Genomic DNA, 19,322 nt, shown 5'->3' with positions numbered 1-19,322 from the left:
TTATTGTCCAACAGCTGAGCGAACAGATACGAGCTGAGAGCTTTTTGTGTTAAACAGATTTTACTGTCACAACAGGGTTAATGATCTTCTGACATGCAAAGTATATATTTGTATAAACCCCTTTTGTATTTTATGTTAAACTTTATGTTTGTAACTCTTTTTTTTGAGCGGACGGAAAAGAAGAGGGAGGTGTGATACTTTTAATGTCATTATTAATTAGGCTTCTGCATCCCATTCCTGCGTTTAAAATAGTTTTGTCAATCGATTAAAAAAAAGTAATCAAATTAAACACTTCTGGATTGTGATTAATCGCGATTAATATGTGTTTTTGAGCAAAAAAAAGAGGGCAGAGAGAAGTGTTTTTCTTCATTTTTATTGTGTGAAATGTTTTAATTTATCAAGTGTTTACTGAGATATCTGAGAAGTGTAATTTATGTGAAAAAAACAACAGTAAGATAGGCAGAAATGTAAAGACTATTATGTTTGGAGTATTATTATTTTAAGAAAACAAAGATGCTGATAGACGAAAAAAAAAAAACATGTTTCTGCACTTTAAATAAACTTATGACATGGTCTGGGTGAATACTCGATTCTGATTGGCTGAATGCACAATCTAATTTAATTAATCACATGCATTAACATTGACAGCCCAAGTTTATTAAACCTAACAAGAAAGTTGCTGTTGTTGCAGTTCCAAAAGTGACCACTGGAGGCTGGTTAAAGTAAAAAGCAATTGTGCTTTGACTCATTGATGAAAAATTTTACCCATAATGCACTTTTGTACATTCTGGTTTCATTATTTTATTTTAGTTTGATTTAACTCATTAACACTGGAACTCCAGTGTTTATGTTCTTTGATTTTACTGTAACTTTTCAATTGTTACCGTGCCGCTCGTGTTGCTTTTCTCCTTCAAAATCTGCTGGAGTTACGTCGATTTTGTTAACAATTGAAAAGTTAAAGTTTATTAGAGATTTTGTGTTTAAGGCGACGCCTCAATGTTAACTTTAGAGTTTAATGACACAAACAAAACCAAGAATCCAAAACAAAAATCCTTTAACAGGCCAGGGCGCGTTACACCACCCCAAAAACAAACGTGGCGAGTATTCAGACACATTTTTTACATTAAATCTTTGACAAAAAAAAGACTAGGGACGAAAACAGAACAAAAGGAGTCAGCCCTTAACTGAGCTATCTTTAATTCATTTGATAGCTCATTTATCTTTTATCACATTAGGGTATTTGTTCACAGTCATCTCCATATTTTAAGTTTTTTTTAAGAGGGTATTTTGCTTTGATTTCTATCCATGACATGTAAAAAAACGAGTGTTTTTTAATATGTTGTTTTAAATGTTGTCATTTTTATTTGTATTCTTATTTTTTGATTGTCAGGTGGGTGAAGCAACAAGTAGATCTAACTGAAGTCTCTTTCATTTTTTCCACACTGTAAAGAGTGAAACATTGAATCAATTAAAAAAAGTTCTGCACCTTGATGTGTTTAAAATTATTGTTTTTTTTTTTTCAAATTAAAATGTTGAGTTGATTGTTTAGTCAACTTATAAATGTAATTTGATGAAAACCAATATTTTTAAATGATTGATCCAACGTTTCACTTTTTACAGTGCAGGTCAAAACCGAACTGTTTGGTTGAACTAATGAAGGATTTTCAATGAAGTAATTTTTCAAGATGAATCATGAGCTGCATTTCAATTCACAAACCCTTTTGAGCAATCAATATAACAAAAGAAAAGACTGTGATATCAGACATCCTTGAAATGCTCTCTAAAGGTGGACTGAATATAAAGTTTGAGTCTGTATTCTTTATTTTCATTGCTTGATGAACTGAAACAATGCTGACATCTATGATGTCCGTGTATGAAAAACTGCCTCCATGAAACCGCCATCTTTATGTGGCGGAGAGGTTTGAGAGCACAAGTGATCATATGGGGTTTTCCCGCATAGTTAAAAATCTAACTGAAGATTCTCAGTTAGTAGTCAGGGAAATTCAGAACCTCCTCATGAGATGGAAACATCAAGGATTGGTTAAGTTCCCCAAATTGGCATCACCACCATGCACAGCAAAAACTGAAAGTGCTTCTGTTTTGCAAGAAAAATAATCTTATCAAGCTTATAAATCCAATCTTTCAGGGTATCGTGCAATGCTGATTTTCTGCATTATTTATTACTTTTTCTATTTGCATATTTAGCTGTATTCAGTCTATTTTACTTCATATTCAGTCGATTTTACTTTATTTTGTTATTCTACTCCATTTGTGTGCTGTACGGACCCTGGTACCTGAATTTTCCTGAGGACTTCCAAAGGGATTAAAAAAGTATTTTCTATTCTAAAAAAGCAGAATAGTCATAAATAGTCATAAACTAATTTTTTTCTTCAAATAAAAATGATTGGTAAGACCCTATACCTTTTACCCCATTGGCTGATTTAAAATAAATAAATAATCTGCCATAGTGGAAGATTTTTTGGCTTGTTTCCGGGGGGAGTTTTTGCAGTGTGGAGCCGTTAGGGTGGAGGTATCTGCAGCAACCCTGACTCCTGGCGAGGTGTTTAGAGCATGTCTCAGAGTGTGGAGACATGGCGGAAAACTTTGTTCAAGCCAGATAGAATATCCCGCTAAGCTGGCCATAGGAAGACCCCAAGGCCAAATCCGAATTCTTTGCCCCACCCCGCTAATTGAAGGGGCATTTGAAGGGAGAGGGTAGTGTTTTCTTTATGGATTTTTTTCAAATCAGAGAAGATTTCTACAAATCAACAACTCTGGTTCATTGAATCTTCATCATCTGTAAAATAAAATGATCTACTGAAATTGTTAGACTTTTTTGAAACAAAATTTCTTGTTGAAGCATTTTATTTTGAAAATAGATTTTTGGAAACCAAAAGCTTAAAAATGCAACTTTGGCCTCGTTTGGACCGGTCCGTAAAAATATTGTCCAATTTAAACCGGTCCGTGCCCTGAAAACGGTTGAGGACCACTGCTCTGAAGCACAGAAGTTTCCATTTAAATGTAAGTAATGACTTTTTGCTTTAGTCTGACCTTTTTAAAGTTATAAAACTGATGTTATGTATTTTCCGAACACTGGCAGCTACACGCTAACTTAGACCGGCGACTTTTGATGACATCATCAAAAGTCTGAATTTGAAGACACTGTCCAAATTCTCCCCCAAATCCCTATATAGTGCACTTTAAAGGGCGTTCGCCATTTTCTAGAGCTGTCCGAATCTACTAATTCCAAATCGAGCTCACTAGAAATTTCCCAGAAGTCTTTGCGAAAAACTAGCATACATCGATGGTCACTAGATTAGCAGATATAGACCACAATGCTTTGCAGTCGAACAATTTTGAACAAAAAAGCTTGTTTAAATACAATATTTGAATAAACCATACACATTTTCATCATCAGAACACAGTGGAGTCATAAATAAATGTTGTGAAATGTTCGTATTCATTCGGTTTTCACTTTGTGAAATCAGTGACGAGATATCCTGTGTTTAGAAAACAAAAGAAAAGTAGTGAGCATCGTGTCCGAATTACCTTTAAAATCCAGGGTACAAAATAGTCACGCTCTATTTAGTTTTTTAGTAGTTAGGGGTTAAGGACGAATTCGGACATAACCCAAATTTTTCCATAAGTCTCCGTTTGGAGAGCTAAATGTAGGGGTAGGGGAAGAATTCAGTTTCGGCCTGAGATTTCTTACAGGAGGAGCAGGAGGAAGCGGATAGAAAGGACAATATGGGCATCTGCACTCAGACTGCTACCCCGTGACCCTGCCCTGGATGAGCAGAAGAAAATGGGTGGATTGATCTACAGTGAACGTTGTGGCAACTTTTGCAAAACCGCTGTTCTTGATCTGATAAAGTATATAGAGAAAATGTTTTCACCCTGATTTGTCATTCTTTATTTGTAACTCATACAGTATATTTTGTGCATGAGTACAAAAATAATAAAATTCAACTAAATACAATTTACACATGCACAACTTAAAATTACAACAGCTTGAGACGCACAAATCTGATGTGAGACTCTTCATGTCTCTAAGATTCATCTGTAAGTGATGCGTTTAAATGCTGCTAGAATGCTGGGTCATCAGAGTGATGGCAAGTTACGCACAAATCGGAGTGAGTTCATTTTCTCTCCATAATATAATGTACTTTTTGAAATGAATTGAAAAAGTTAAAACACTTACGCGTAGAAACAAGTTGTTCCCTCTCTTTTAGGAGACTTGTACCATCATAGTTGAAGTTCTGCAAATCTTAACATTTATCAGAGCAGCAAAATATCTGCTTAAAGGAATTAGAAACTTTAAAACTTTGCTAAACTCTGACTATTATATGAATGTTAGAGGTTGGAGTCATGTAAGGTCCCCTCATGCGTGTGTGCAGGTGGGCATGCTCAGACTAATTCAATCCTTTTTTTCGTGAATGACCGATTATCCCAATCTGTAGCTGAAGTCGCAGTGCTGCAGCGGCGTTGAGACCTTCACTCTGAGCGACAGACGGGGGGAAAGACAGAGTTGGCATGGCCCAGAAAATTAACTGTAAGTTTGAAGCTTTATCTCTTATTTAAATTGCTGAAGCTGATTGTGCAGCACAATTACGAACCAGGCGGCAAAACGAACGGCTCTTACAATCGATCTCCCGCGGCACGATTCAGAGAAAAACTAAAGATATTCGTGTGCTGCCTCAGGACTTCACCTTCGTTTTATTTTTGCCATCAGCATGTTTGAAGCCTAATTATAGATGTTTAATAATGAGTCTCTAGAAATCATAGAAGGAAACAGAAGAATAATGATTTCAATTGCTCATTTTGCCTCATGCTGCCTCAAATGATTTAGTTATTTTTATTTGTAATAGAGCTTAATCACATGTGAAGGATTGTTTCACAGTAAAGTGTGCTGCTGACCATTATTCCCTTTTGAATGAGTTGCATAAGTACATTAAATCTTCTGTGAAATCCGTCAGGAATTCCAGTTGCAACAGCAGGCGGCTTAGTCTTATGGTTTCTCCTTTTCTTCCACTCTCCTTAATTTGCAGTTGAGTTCTCCATCCGGAAATACAGGCCTTCCGAGGAACGTGAGGTCATGTCACTCTTTCGCGATGGGATTCTCGAGCATGTGTACCCGGCGTTTTTTAAGGCCATGAGTAATCTGGACCACGTCGGGCTCACTCTGAGCATCTCCATGGCCGGATACGTGCTCGGAGGGAGCTCCTACTTCCAAGCTCTGTTCTTTGGCTTCGCGTGGGCCAGCCTCATTTATTCCTGCTGCCACGAGATCTACAACAGCTACATGATGAGGAGGCTGAGCACCGACATGGCCGACATCGAGAGCAGCTACCTGGACAACCCCGATAACGGCTTCTGGGTGGCGGAAGCGGACGTCAACGGTCAGACGCGGGTGGTGGGAATCATGGGGGTGATGGGGAGGAGCGAGGAGGAGCACGGCGAGCGCTTCGACGACTGGAACGGAGGGGTGAGCGGCTCCGAGATCGCTCAGGACGCCGTGGACGGGAGCTTCGGGGAGGTGCGCCACCTGGTGGTGGCGTTCCCGTGGCGCCGCATGCAGCTGGGTTCGCAGCTGACCCGCAAGGCATTGGAATTCTGCAAAGAGCGAGGGTTCACCCGGCTCGCCGTGGACCTCAGCTCACCGCAGACGGCGGCCATTTCTATGTACCAAAAATTAGGCTTTGTTCAAACGGCGCCTCACGGCAACACGCACGTCAATAAGTGGTTCTCCAAACTAGCCCGGATAAACATGGTGCACATGGAGAAGACCATTTAAATCAAATAAAGCAGAGACTTCAGACCCCGCACGTGCTTTTCCATCCAGCACATTGAAGTTAATTTATGGTTTTTCTTCATTGAATGCAGAAGAAATCTCCAGTGTGATATCACCCTTGACTCACCGTCAGGGTTATTCAAAGAAAAGAGCATTAAATTTCCCACAAAGAAGCCTTGCTATCCTCAGTTTCCTTGTATTTTTTCTTGCCTTGATCTATTATGTACACACCTGCACTCCTCTCAGTCTATTCTATTGAACCAGTTGTTGATTTTCCTTTTTCCAAATCATATTAGCTTGTTGTTTGCAAATGCATGAAAACTAAGTCTCTTAAATGTTTAACTGATTATAGGAAATGAGGTGTAATCGCCTTTCAATATTTGCTTTGTTTGGACGGAGCCGCATGGAAACGTGACGGGAAAGATGCAGTTGTCTGAGAAGCAGGAGCGCGTTTTCCCCTGAGCTTATTTCTTGGGAAAAGTTGAGTCCCTCTGCCTGAGAGGAATTAATGCCAGCTGACTCGTAAGACCTCGCAACTCTTTGCTTAAAATACCAATGAAAAATGCAGGGGTCTCAGGAAACAGAGGGGTTTAACATTCTTCGGAGCTGAAGGCTGGCGTGCGCACGAGAAGAGGACAAAGACTTTAAGGTCATCTTGAATAAAGCAGAGACTGAGATCACTGACATTCTGAAAACAAACCAAAAAAAAGACTTTTCCTTCTCTGGTGGTCCTATGGTAAAAATCCAAGGAACAGAGATAGTTTTTGTTAGTTTTCAACAGTAACTATTGTCTTAGTCACATGAACTTGTCCAGGGGGTTGACCATATGGGTGCGACAGGTTTTTGGGTTGTCCAGGACCATGGACGGTTGTAGACAAGTGTGGCTGCATTTCAACCCTTCCGCTATCTTATGGGGTCCAGATGACCCCACCCATATATTGATGTGTGATCCTTCCCATGACAAAGGTGGGCAGTGGTGCAGCGGTAGGGCCGTCGAATCCTGATTGGAAGATTGCGGGTTCGATTCCCGCCTTGCCCGCCCATGTGTTGAAATGTCCTTGGGGAAGACGCTGAACCCCAAATTGCCTCTGGTGGGAGGTTGGCACCAGTGTTCGACAGCGGAGCCTCCAGCAGTGTGTGAATGGGTTTGAGACTGTAAAGCTCTTTGGGTCTTCAAGGAAGGTAGAAAAATGTAAGTATACGCCAAAGAAGACATGATTCTATGTCTGCCACAGACACCAGTGAAGATAAAAAATCCTTAAAAAAAGTTCAGTGAGCTGTCTTGTGGGGTCCAGATGACCTGCCTTGGATAGCACAAGAGTTACAGGGAGTGTTGGCCTCAATTCCCTTTAAGCTTGTATGACCACCCCAAGAGACATCATAAACAATGGAACATACGGATATCGTGCATGTGGTAAGTGTATCGTGAAGTATTTGTATAGATAATGAAAGTTACATGCACTTATGACATACATAGGTACGTGATGATGTTCGCCTTTATTGAAACAATTGAAATTCTCGACAACACACCCACTTCAACCTTACTAAAGCCTTGGTCACTACTACCCTCACAGGTGGACACAGGCTGTCAATGAGGGAAAAGATTGCAGACAGCCTGGTGAGCCCATAAGACTGCGGGTGTTGGGTTGTAGTGAACACTAAAGCACGTTTAAGGAGGTGAGAAGCAGGCGTGTTGAACACATTTTCATTTGTTGTCAACCCCCTCAGGTCATTAGAGCTGCCACAATTAGTCGACTAATTGACTATTAAAATAGTCGACGACTACTTTATAGTCGATTAGTCGTTACTTTATACAATATGGAGTCAGAGTGTAGTTAAGTTGATGCACCAAAAAAAATTATTTTTCATATTTGAGTCAGTGAGACCAAAACTTTATCTTTTGAGAAAAATAGTTCCTTGTTTCAGATACCGACCTCATTTGATTTAAGTCTTGTTTTAATACCAGAAACTAATGAAAGACAGAGATTGCACGATTCATTAAAAGTGTAATAAACTCATCCTCATTGTCTTTATTTGTAGTTAGTTTAAAGCTAATGATGGTTAAGATGTGTGCTTTTCATCTACTCTGCGCATGACCCGATTAGTCGACTATTAAAATAATCGTTTGTGGCACCTCTTTAGGCCATAAGGAGTCAATACTTGCACTTTACTAATAACTAGAGTCCTGCATAAATCCTGCCATGTGACGGCATCACCCATATTACTTTTTGTATTATCATAATTCTTCGAATACAATCTGCACAGTGTCTTTTTTTTCAATGAGAATATTAGATTATTGTTACAGATTAATATAAATGATTTGTCGTGGATGCTTTGAAACTTGATTACATCAATGATATTAATTATCCTTAATAGCCTGAATCTATTAATATTTGATATTAAGTCCTGAACCGGATATTGACAATTCATGTAGAGAAAATGGTATGGTCGAGTCGGGGCGGGATTATATAAATTCACTTCCTTTCAAGCGATATACTTGTGATTTATGAAGTGATATGTTATATATTATGACCTAATTGCTTGAAATAAACCATTTCATTCATACTTTACTAGTGTGTGTAACTTACATTATACTTCTCAACACACTTACCACAAACACGACAATTGTACCTTCCACTTTCATGAGGAGGATGCAAGACATACCTGTGCGCCTTTGAAGACCCTTTGAAGACCCTCTTTGGACCCGTACGGGTCATGGGACTAAGGTTTAACCCTTAGGTGTTAAGTGTTATGATCTGTCACCCACAGCACACCAGTAGAAAAATGGTGTATGAACATTTTCACTCTACGGACTCACCGAAGGGGCCTACACACTTGATATTCTGTGCAGGTCCCCCAGCAGGTTTGTTCATATTTGCCCACTGATCCACCTGTAAGTGCAGTTGTAAGTGAGGTTTTAATCATTTAAATCTGTGGATTTTTGAGTGAATTAAACTAGGGGGTTTCAAATTTTTGCATTAATTGAAATTGATTAAATACAGTCAAAATAATGTATATTTAAAAAAAATCCAGTTAGTTTCATTTTTAATCTATAACTATTGTTGTGTTCTTGAATATTAAAAAAACAACTGTTTACTTTAATGAACGTTCTATTTGAACTCTCTATCTGTGGAAGCTGTGACATCATCAGCGTGCGACTTTGTAGTTTTTAACCGAACTAATCCAAACAATGACGCAATACCACAACTAATATTTATTATGTAAGGCATAAACCTCGGCGAACTATCATAAATAAGGTATTTTGTATTTTGATGTTTTACTGTGCCACAATGTCAGGAATTTAAATGAAAATATCTCAATTTTAGGCTTTTTACAGCAATTATTAAGTTTGATTAGATTACTAAGAGTTCATGATCATTTAATGGAAGTAAAAAATGAATCACATGACAGCACTAAATGAAATATCTATTTCTATTATTTATACAATGCATTTAAAATAAAGCAGGTAATTTCCTGTTAATAGTAGGAAATATCCTTATTATTTTTGCTCCTTTTACATCAGATAATAAACAATAAAAATGAATAACTACTAATTCTTTAAAGTTAGAAACCGTTCCCAAATCTATCCAATTCGACAGTTTGAGTTGACCTAATTGTGCTTCATCATTTTAGTGTATCTATCAAACATTTTTTTATTTAATTGTGTTTAAATGTTATATTCATCGAGTTCCACAACTTCAAACCATAAACTGATGTACATGTGTCTCAGAGTTGTTCGTCCATAAGGACGGAGCATGAAAAATCCCACAAAGGTGATTATAGTTTCTGATCAAGTATCAGTGCCACCTGCTTACCTGGAAACAATGTGCACGCTACCAGACTCGCAAATGAAAACATCATGCAGCCAGAGTGAGCAGGGACAGGTGTGGCCTAAATGAATTTCAAGTAATGGATGGATGGATGGAGCAGCTTGGCATTCAGATACACAACTGTCAGAGACCTTCAGGCATCAATCATCCCTGCTGAGGCTGTCAGAGAAGCATTTGGCCGGTGGCCAGCAGGCAGGTGTTAAACTTGCCAAAGGAAGATGAGACTTAATGCTGGCCGGCCTGTTGTCACACTCGCACAATTACCAGTGCAACTGGCCTCTGGGCGATGACAGCTCGTTGTAATTCAGCTCATATACTCGCACTGCATCGGAGGGACCGGCGGCCACGCCAGGCCAGCTACAATGCTTGATGAAAAGGTTTCGCATATTCTTTGTGAACTGCACGTCTTTCCTGAGGTTTGTCAGACATTTTAGGAACAAGGATGTTTAAAAGACTTAATTACACAGACATACTTAAAATGTAATTAGCAGATGTAAATATGGAATTAAATAAATAAATATTGGAGGCAATCAAAATCAATGTGAACGGATCAATTTAACAGTAGAAACGGATCATTTAAAATGGTAATTTGAAACTTTATGATGAAGTTGGGTCTTTCAAATTAACAGAAATTATACAATTTAAAAAAACACAAACATATTCAAAATGATTTCCAAAAACAAGCTAAATTACTTGTAAAGAAATAAAAGTAACAAAAAATAATAGATTGCATTGGAGTTTTTTTTTGTCTGTGAGTTCTGGGATGATAACCTCTCTTAGCTGATCAAAAAGAATTTAAAATTAAAGTCCCAACCCTGCCTGACACACCTACACCGTGAGTCCTAGCAAAGTGGAATAATTAAAGCCAGAGATTCTTGAGATTTCCATGTGTAAATATAGGCTAACAAAAACAAATGCATCTGTCAAATGGGTAAACTAATTCTTAGTAAATGTGCAAAATACAGGTTTCTGTCATACAAACTTAAAACTACTGTTTGTGTCTATTATGATAATCCAAAAAAACTGTTAAGTGCAGATGATCACCTGCAAATTTTATTAAACAGCATGCAATCTATTTGGATCTTAGGAAATCAGGCTCTTATGTGTAAAACATAAACAAACAAACAGAATAGTAAATAAAAGATTATTTAAAAGTCATTTATCAAATAAAAGTTTTCAGCCTACAGAGGCTCAATTGTGTAGACACCATAAAATCAGAGTGAAATGAAGATGTAGCAGGCTAGTCCATTTTTTCAAAACCTAATTTCTGCAACTCAAAATGCTTTTCAGTATCATGTGTGACCCCCACCAGCTTGTATGCATGCTTGACAACGTGGCGGCATGCTCCTAATGAGACGACGGACCCAAACATAATGTCCCAGAGATGTTCTATTGGTATTTAGTCAGGGGATCGTGAAGGCCATTCAATTGTTTCAATTCCTTCATCCTCCAGGTACTGCCTGCATACTCTTGCCACGTGAGGCCAGTCATTGTCGTGCATTAGGAGTAAACCAGGACCTTCTGCACCAGCGTAGGGCCTGACAATGGTTTCAAAGATTTCATCTGGATACCTTATGGCAGTCAGAGCACCATTTCCTAGTTCCTAGGCAGTAGAGGTCTGTGCGTCCCTCCATGGATGTCCTTCCCCAGACCATCACTGACCCACCACCAAACCTGTCATGTTGAACCACGTTGCAGGCAGCATAACGTTCTCCTTGTCTTCTCCAGACTCTTTCACGTCTATCACAGGTGCTCAGGGTGAACCTGCTCTCGTCTGTGGAAAGTACAGGGCGCCAGTGGCGGACTTGCCAATTCTGGTGTTCTTGAGCAAATGCCAGTGGAGCTCCACGGTGCTGGACAGTGAGCACAGGGCCCACTACAGGACGTGGGGCCCTCAGGCCACCTTCATGAAGTCTGTTCCTGATTGTTTGGGTAGAGACATTCACACCAGTGGCCCTCTGGAGGTCATTCTGTAGGGCACGAGCCGTGCTCAGCCTGTTCAGCCAAAGGAGCAGGTATCGGTCCTGCTGAGGGGTTGAGGACCTTCTACGACCCTGTCCAGCTCTCCCAGAATAACCACCAGTCTCTTGAAATCTCCATGTTCTGGAGATTGTGCTGGGAGACACATTAAACCTTCTTGCTGCAGCACATGTGGATGTGCCATCCTGGAGAGGTTGGACAACCTGTGCAACTTCTGTAGGGTTAAGGAATCTCCTCATACTGCCAGTAGAGATAATTATCAAGCCAAAATCAGCACGAGTGGAAAACCAGCCAAAAAAGATCAAGAGGGAGAAACTTGAAATGACCTCCACATGTAACACCAGTCCTGTTTGGAGGGTTTTCTAATTGTTGCCACTGAAGTGCACCTGTTGTTAATTCCATGAACACCAATACAGATGAAATTGATTAACGAGGCCCTCAGCTGGTTAACCAACCAGAACATTATCAGACAGGTTTAATTTAATTTATGCCAGGCCCAATAAAACAAATGTGTTCCTTTAATTTTTATTAAGTCCACCTTTCTAGTACCAGTTTGGACCCCTTTTACCTTCAGAACTGCCTTAATCCTTTGTGGCATATATTCAACAAGCTACTGCAAACATTCCTCAGAGTTTAGTCCATATTTTCATGATAACATCACGCAAAGTGCAGACAATTTTCCTTAAAGCAGAAAGAGCATTTTAGTTTAAGAGCTAATGAGAAGTTGCAAAATAATTCCCAATTCAACCTATTTTCTCATGTTTATCTCCCCATGTTTTTGACCTGACGGGTATCTCAGTAGAAACCGTAACCAGTAGAAACTGTGGATGAAAATACTGCAGCTGTCAAGCTGTTGAAGAGTGTTGTACAGCTGTAACAAGTACCTCTAAAGAGGTGGTGGTTTGACACTCCTGGGCTACTGAGGGACACAGGAAGAACAGGTATGGACACGCTTTTGTCAACTTAAAAATGTCAATCTTTTTTGATTGGCTCTGGAAACTCACTGCTGTGGATATAAACAGAGGGACAAATTAGAGTAGAAGCGATGACAGAAAAAAGCAGCAGGAGTCCATGACTGTTTGTTCCACTGCTGCTTGTCTAGGAAAACTACATCAGTAAACTCAGCAGTTATGGGTATGACAAAAAAGGATAAAATAGTCATTTTCTTAAGTAGTTGTAGCTTATGATGGGAAGCAGTTTGGGAAAATTATTTGCGTCAGCTCGTTTTGTTGTTTTAACAAGCTAGTACTAGCATGCTAGTGCTAATGTTAGCCATTCCGAGAATATTTTTATTTCTAAATAATGTTGTTTTGTTCTGAGATGCTAGAAAAGGGTTGAAAGCAGGTTTTAGTTTGTAAAAATCTGAACCTTTTTCCAATGTAAAAATAAGGTAAAGGTTAAAAACTAAAAATAAAACAAAGAAAATGACTTGATTTTGCTCCTTAGCTTTGAGGATTTGGAAATGAAGTACCCTATTCATTGAAAATGGAGTGTGTTAGACAGGAAAGACAATAGAAGAAACTCGGATACTTGAAGAGTAAAGGTCTGAAGTGTAATCGTTTTCATGGTCAGTATGACTAATGCTTCCATTGTTTTTTGCAACCAGTTGTGAAATCAAAGCAGCTTAGTTGAAATTCCTGTGTAGCGACACTGATCATCACTTCTAGGACGCTTTGTGTTGGAGAAGAATGTGGAACCAAACCAACAAATACATCATTTGTTGTATCTCTGATAAACCTGACGCACAATTAGATCTTTGGAGAAGAAACTACAGGGAAGAATCTGGTTTTCCTGGACAGCTTGAAGCTCCAATTCAGTTCAAAGATTGAATCTGTCAGTAAACTTCCACCACCCAGAATCCTTCAGTGCTTTTTGTCCTTTTCTTGGAAGCAGCTTCTGTATTTCATTTGAATGAGTTTTTTTTTTTTTTTTGTTCCAGTGAACAAATTCCTCAGTTTGTTCTCCAAACCTGCCAAACGGCGGCTGGAAACCATCTGTATCTATAAATGTTCACTAAAGCAACAGCAATTTTTATTTTCAGATGAAAATATAGCCATGAATAATATATAGAGTTTCTGTCAGTAAATTGGTCTAAATGCTGCGCTCTGGACCTCTCCATCTTTTCTGCCGTTCTTCTGAGTTTTCCAGTCTAAAAGCTTCACGGAGATTCTGGGAAATCTTTCCTGCGGCACTCAGGTGATTTAACCAGCTATGTGACCTGTAAAAGTGAAAAATTCAGGGGATTCTCAGAGAAAAGGGGACGACGTTTTACTTTAAAATCCAGCCACCACATATTCAACGAATGGAAACGACACAGAGGAAGATATTTGAAAAATGAGCTTTAACTATTTGGATTAAAAGATTTTTTTTCTACTATTATTTTGACTTTCATTTAGTAAATACCATCCATCCACCTCACAGGTGTGCCACATCAAGATGCTGATCTGACATGATTAGGTGTCCCTTAGACTGCGTTTATATTTTTATTATGTGTGTGTATATATAAAATTTAAAATGGTATAAAATACTAGTACAATTGTAAGATGGATAATTAAATTGTTTAGAATACCAAAATAGATTACACACCGAACAAAAATAATCAGAAAACCATAATTGCATAAATCATACTTATGGGGAAATACTTGCCAAAATTCCATGTAAACAAATTGCTGTGTTCTGAGCCAGTTTCGGACGTACTTCTCGTGTGTAGAAGCTTCTGTAATACTCTGAGGGACAGTGTAGCACTACTGTGATTGAGAAGGTGCCGACTGAAAGCACTTCTCACCAGAATCCACACCAGACTTTTCCTAAAAATGATCAAACTTTGACAGTTCTCATTGTAATATATACCGCAACAAAATGTGTAGTGAATCACATGGTTACATGATATCAATTACGTCATTCAAAGAATTAAAGCAGCTTCCTACCCAGCCACTAAAAACCACTAAACACTTTCACCTGTGCAATGTCATTAGTGTAATGGTAAATTAGGGGCAGATTCATGTGCAACCAGTCAACAAGATGGAGACCACTTTGTGTCTTAAAGATAGCATGGGTGAAGTGATGGTGCGTGCAAGTACAGAACTAGCTGAGAAGATGCGTTCTGTAAGTTGGAATGTTTGTTTTTATATGGTATTCAGTTCAGCATGTGAAACATAAAATGGAGAAATACATGTTTTATCTATCAAAGATAATAACTTGGCCAAGGAGTTCATAAACCAAATCAGAGCAAGCTTGTAGACTGTCATTTGTATTAGCATTTTACTACTAGAATATGTTTTGATGTGTGTCCTTTTTCAGAAGAAAAAACCCTGACTGAGTCTCAAACCAGCAGACAAATGGCCGGTCATGTTCAGCCCTAAATGTGAATCCTCCTGCACCAGAAAGTCAGAGAGGTATGGAAATTTGTTAAAATAGTCAAATGTGTTGAGAGACTAACAAATCCCACTCCTAAAGATTTAACACATCAAATGACAATTCCATCCACTAGATCTCTGCCATATACACATTCAGTTGTACTATAACAATAAAAATTATTTCTATAAAAAAATCTACACCATGGATTTCAAATTAAAGGCTCTACAGTCTCACTGGAAAAAATTGGAAACATGCTCACAACATTAAAACGTGTCAAGGACCGGATTAAATCAACTGGGGAGGCAAACATTACATGGGAGTATCATTTGGTAAGTGTTGCATTTTTAATTGTAATGTCACTATTCAAAAAAACAGTTCATTTCAGCAAATGGATGACATTTTCGGAGGGTCTGGAGTGCACCAGTGGGGACTATATTGTCTACTCCACTACCAGGTCCTTCCACGCAGCCGCCGCGCCCTTCCGGATTGAAAAGAAGACAAAAGCTTCGGAGGTTGGAAGATATTTATGAGGTCCATGCTGAGCGGCGGACGGCAGCATTGGAGGAAATGGCGAGTGAGGAACATAATTAAACTTCAGGAGAACCACAGAAGGGCCAACGAAAAGAAAACGCTCACTTGGATGGCAACTGTTCAAGAAATGAAGAACATGTCCGAGTAACAAATAATTCAGGAGTTGAAACAATTAAAAACAACTTGGTTCAGTCTTCTGTTTCTTAGTTCATTACATTTCCATCTGGTCTACAAGCATGTGGAGCTGTGGCCCACAACTTTGGCCTTTTATCCGCCCGACAGTCAAAAGGTGTATAGGACATCTGCACACAAGAGTTTAAGACAATTCTCAAACAAGGTGTTTCAATGTATATTGGTAGAATGTGTTTAATGGTGGACCTAAACATCCTTTGGTGTGACCAACTGTATAAAGCAAGAGGGTATATAGTCCACCATTGTATTCAGTTCATATGTTGGTGATTAGTCTAAGGAAATGGGTGAATGATCTGGAGTTTAAAAGTCTGAGGATTTAATTGTAATTAGCCCAAACTGTTCTCTTTTATAACAGATTTTGAGTACCCCTGTTGTGGGTGTAAATATTGTCAATGTTTACCCTCACATCCTTTTATTAAAGTCCATAAACACCTGATGACAGACACCTTGAAGAGCATTAACCGCTTATGCCATGGTGTTACGTCCCCAATGGGCAAACTGGCCCTGAGTCTAGAGGATGACTATAAAAAGGGGACAATAATATGAAATAATGAATAAATAGAACAGGTTAAGAAATGGAATACAAATGAAGTAATTAGTGTGCTGGTTAAAATAGAGTTGGAACCTTGGCCAAACATAAAATAAGTCAGGGAGACTGCTGACCCAGCTGCCTAACAAAACTACCTAAAGAACAGAAATGAAACAAGGCCCCCAAATCAGAACTACCAAGGTCCAACCCTAAACTAACACAAAAAAAAACAGCAATCTAGAATTGCTGAGGACAAAAAACAGATAAGAGGCCAAAACAAACTAGCACCACACCAAATGACCCACAGCCGGCTTCTCTGCCCCCTGCTTGGCTTGGTGTGGCCTCCTGCCTCTGAAATAGACACCAGGTGCCAATCAAGGCACATTGACCACATCTGCCAGGTGAGCTGAAGGGTTGGGGAAAAAGGTCCAGCTGCAGCAGCGGGGTGTAACATATGGTCACTTACAAAATAAATATTAAATCTGCTAAATATGGGAATGGTGGACTATCCCAATATGGTGAATGGCATATATTTGTATAGCACTTTTCTACCTTCCTTGAAGACCTAAAGTGCTTTACAGTCACAGACCCAGTCACACACATTCACACACTGGTGGTGGCTCCGCCGCCAAATACTGACACCAACATTCCAGAGGAAATTTGGGGTTAGGTGTCCGCGGAGTGAAAGCCAATGAAAACGTCAGGTGCCCAAAGCTGAGTTCCTGATTGGCAGATGCGATGGGGCGACCTGTCAAACATCAGATATTTAAATTTTGAGATTCGTGCCGCTTCACTCAAAATCGTGCCACGTGACTTCAATTTGCCTCAGAGCGCGCCTGTACCACTGACTTAACATTGAAACTGTCCGCCTCCAACGAAAATTATATTCAGTGTGAATGTACACAGGGTACCCTTGTTTATCGCAGGGATTACATCCCAACAATAACCAGTAAAAGATGAAGTCCACAAAGTATGATTATACTGTAGATGTTTACACTCCTTATTAAACAGTTTATGTACTTATCCGAGACAGCCATGAATAGTTTCACACTTTCTTTTGTTTAAACTCTAAAAGTTCAAACTTTAATAGAAAAATAAGTCTAGAATGAAAACAAAGATCTGGTCGTGATCAAAGTAGATCATTGAATGGAATCTGCACAGGAGAAACAGCACGGTAGCGATTGATTGGCAAGGTCAACAGCGAAACAAGATGCAGAACACAATGTACTGTGTTGTTGGTCAAAAAAAAAAAAACATTAAAAATTACACAGAAAAAAAGTCCTGAAACCACAAAACGTGGCGGGATACGTGGCGAGGGAACATTGCATCAGAATTCTGTCTTGGTTTCAGTTTTCCTGGCTTTCTACTTTTTGTCATTTTTACTTCAAGTTGGTTACATTTTTGTAAACATGATCTGTTTTTGAGGTTTTATAGGAGGACAGTTTAAGAGAGGTTTTACTACCATGTTTGGCAGAAAATACTTTACAAGAGCAGACAAGTTACTATTTAATCGAGGTCTGTGTATTTAAGTTAATCAATAGATTCTACTACTCCTCCTTTATACTTTCCAGTGGTTACTTAGTCTTATCTGATGTTTTATCTTTTAAGTCCTTTTTCTACATTTCAGGTTTTCTCATCATTTTCTTTCTCCTCTGTCCTCCAAACTACATTTATTATGCATTTCATGCACTGAAAAAATGTATTTCTCGACCTTTTCTGTCTTCTAAATGTCTTAAACCTTGTTCCAACAACCATGTTCTGAAAACTAAAAATCTTCAAACTCTTGCTAAAACAGAGAAAATATTCAAGATTTGCAAACAGTGTCTGTGCTTAAACAGTGTTGTTACTTTTTAACAATAGACCCTTCACTGAATAAGTGAACATTATGGAGATTAATTGCAGACAGATACCAGCCTACCCTGTGGTGTGTATTGTAGCACAGGTAAATTTGTTGGATCATTCATCTTCATGTGTTATCCACCACCATCTTAAATAATCGCCTTTCTTCATTCACATGGAAGTTACTGTTTGGCTGCTGTGCTTTAAGTAACATCTGGCTGTTTCTGGAATAGCTGCTTAATCACTGGTGACAAAAGGTGGATTTGTATGGAATAGAGGCAACTTTGCATTCTGCAGAATCTGCACTTTACTGAATTGTTTGGTCTACCACACAGTTTTTGAAAATGATCTGTAGTGGTTTGTGAATCTCTCATTTACTGCATCTGATACATTCTGAAGTTAAACCTCATCCACAGGTAATTTTACCAAGAATTGTGGGAAAGTTAGTTACTGGTTTACAGCATGTTTATTAGTTTGTGCCTTTTTTAGTGGGACTGGTTAACCTGGAGAAAGGTAGTTTGCCCTCTCTTAGTGGGTGGATACTGCTGCCTCAGGTGGAGGAGTTTAAATACTTTGGGTCTTGTTTTCACGAATGAGGGAAGATCGGATCATGAGATCAACAGGCGGATTAGAGCGATGTCGGCTGTTATGTGGTCGCTGCACGGTGAAGAGAACTGAGTCAGAAAGCAAAGTTCTCAATTTACAGGTTGATCTTCGCTCCAGTACTCCCTTAACCCTTCCGCTCTCTTTGGGGTCCAGATGACTCCAACCACATATTGATATGTGAGTTCTTTCATGACAAAGGTGGACAGGATTTTATGTCTGTCATGGACATTAGTGAAACTCAAAAATCAAAGATAAAAAAAAAGTTCAGCGCACTGTCTTGGGGGGTCCAGATGACCCCACTCTTAATGTAAACAAACTAAGGAGAGCGGAAGGGTTAAGGTCAGGGTCTGGGTCATGATTGAGAGAACGAGATCCAAGCGGCTGAAATGAGCTTTCTCTGGAAGGTGGCCGGATGCTCCCTCGGAGATAGGGGAGAAGTTCAGTCATGGAGATAGGTCGGAGTAGAGCCGCTGCTTCTCCCCATTGAGAGAGGTGGCTCAGGCATCTGGTCTGGTGAGATGTTCCGACATGTCCCACTGGGTGCAAGAAAAGGTCCAGGACAGGGTAGAGAAACTAAGTCTCTCGAATGGGAATGCACCGGGGTTCCCTTATGGGAGATTAAGGAAGTTGCCGGGGAGAGGGAAGTCTGGGGATCTTTTCTTAGACT

At 39.2% G+C, this 19,322-nt stretch overlaps 1 protein-coding gene across 1 annotated transcript; it reads left to right on the top strand.

Moving 5' to 3' along the window:
- Positions 1 to 4,317: 4,317 nt before the first annotated feature.
- Positions 4,318 to 5,950, top strand: LOC112159627 (N-acetyltransferase family 8 member 3). The gene is made up of 2 exons (XM_024293834.2): positions 4,318 to 4,552; positions 5,049 to 5,950. Exons 1-2 carry the CDS (start codon positions 4,534 to 4,536, stop codon positions 5,792 to 5,794), a joined length of 765 nt encoding a protein of 254 aa, XP_024149602.1. The 5' UTR covers positions 4,318 to 4,533; the 3' UTR covers positions 5,795 to 5,950.
- Positions 5,951 to 19,322: the final 13,372 nt, after the last annotated feature.

This window comes from Oryzias melastigma, linkage group LG7 (genome assembly GCF_002922805.2).
Source record: "Oryzias melastigma strain HK-1 linkage group LG7, ASM292280v2, whole genome shotgun sequence".
NCBI lineage: Eukaryota > Metazoa > Chordata > Actinopteri > Beloniformes > Adrianichthyidae > Oryzias > Oryzias melastigma.
The sequence above is the reverse complement of the archived record's forward strand: the minus strand, read 5'-3'. Positions and strand labels throughout refer to the sequence as shown.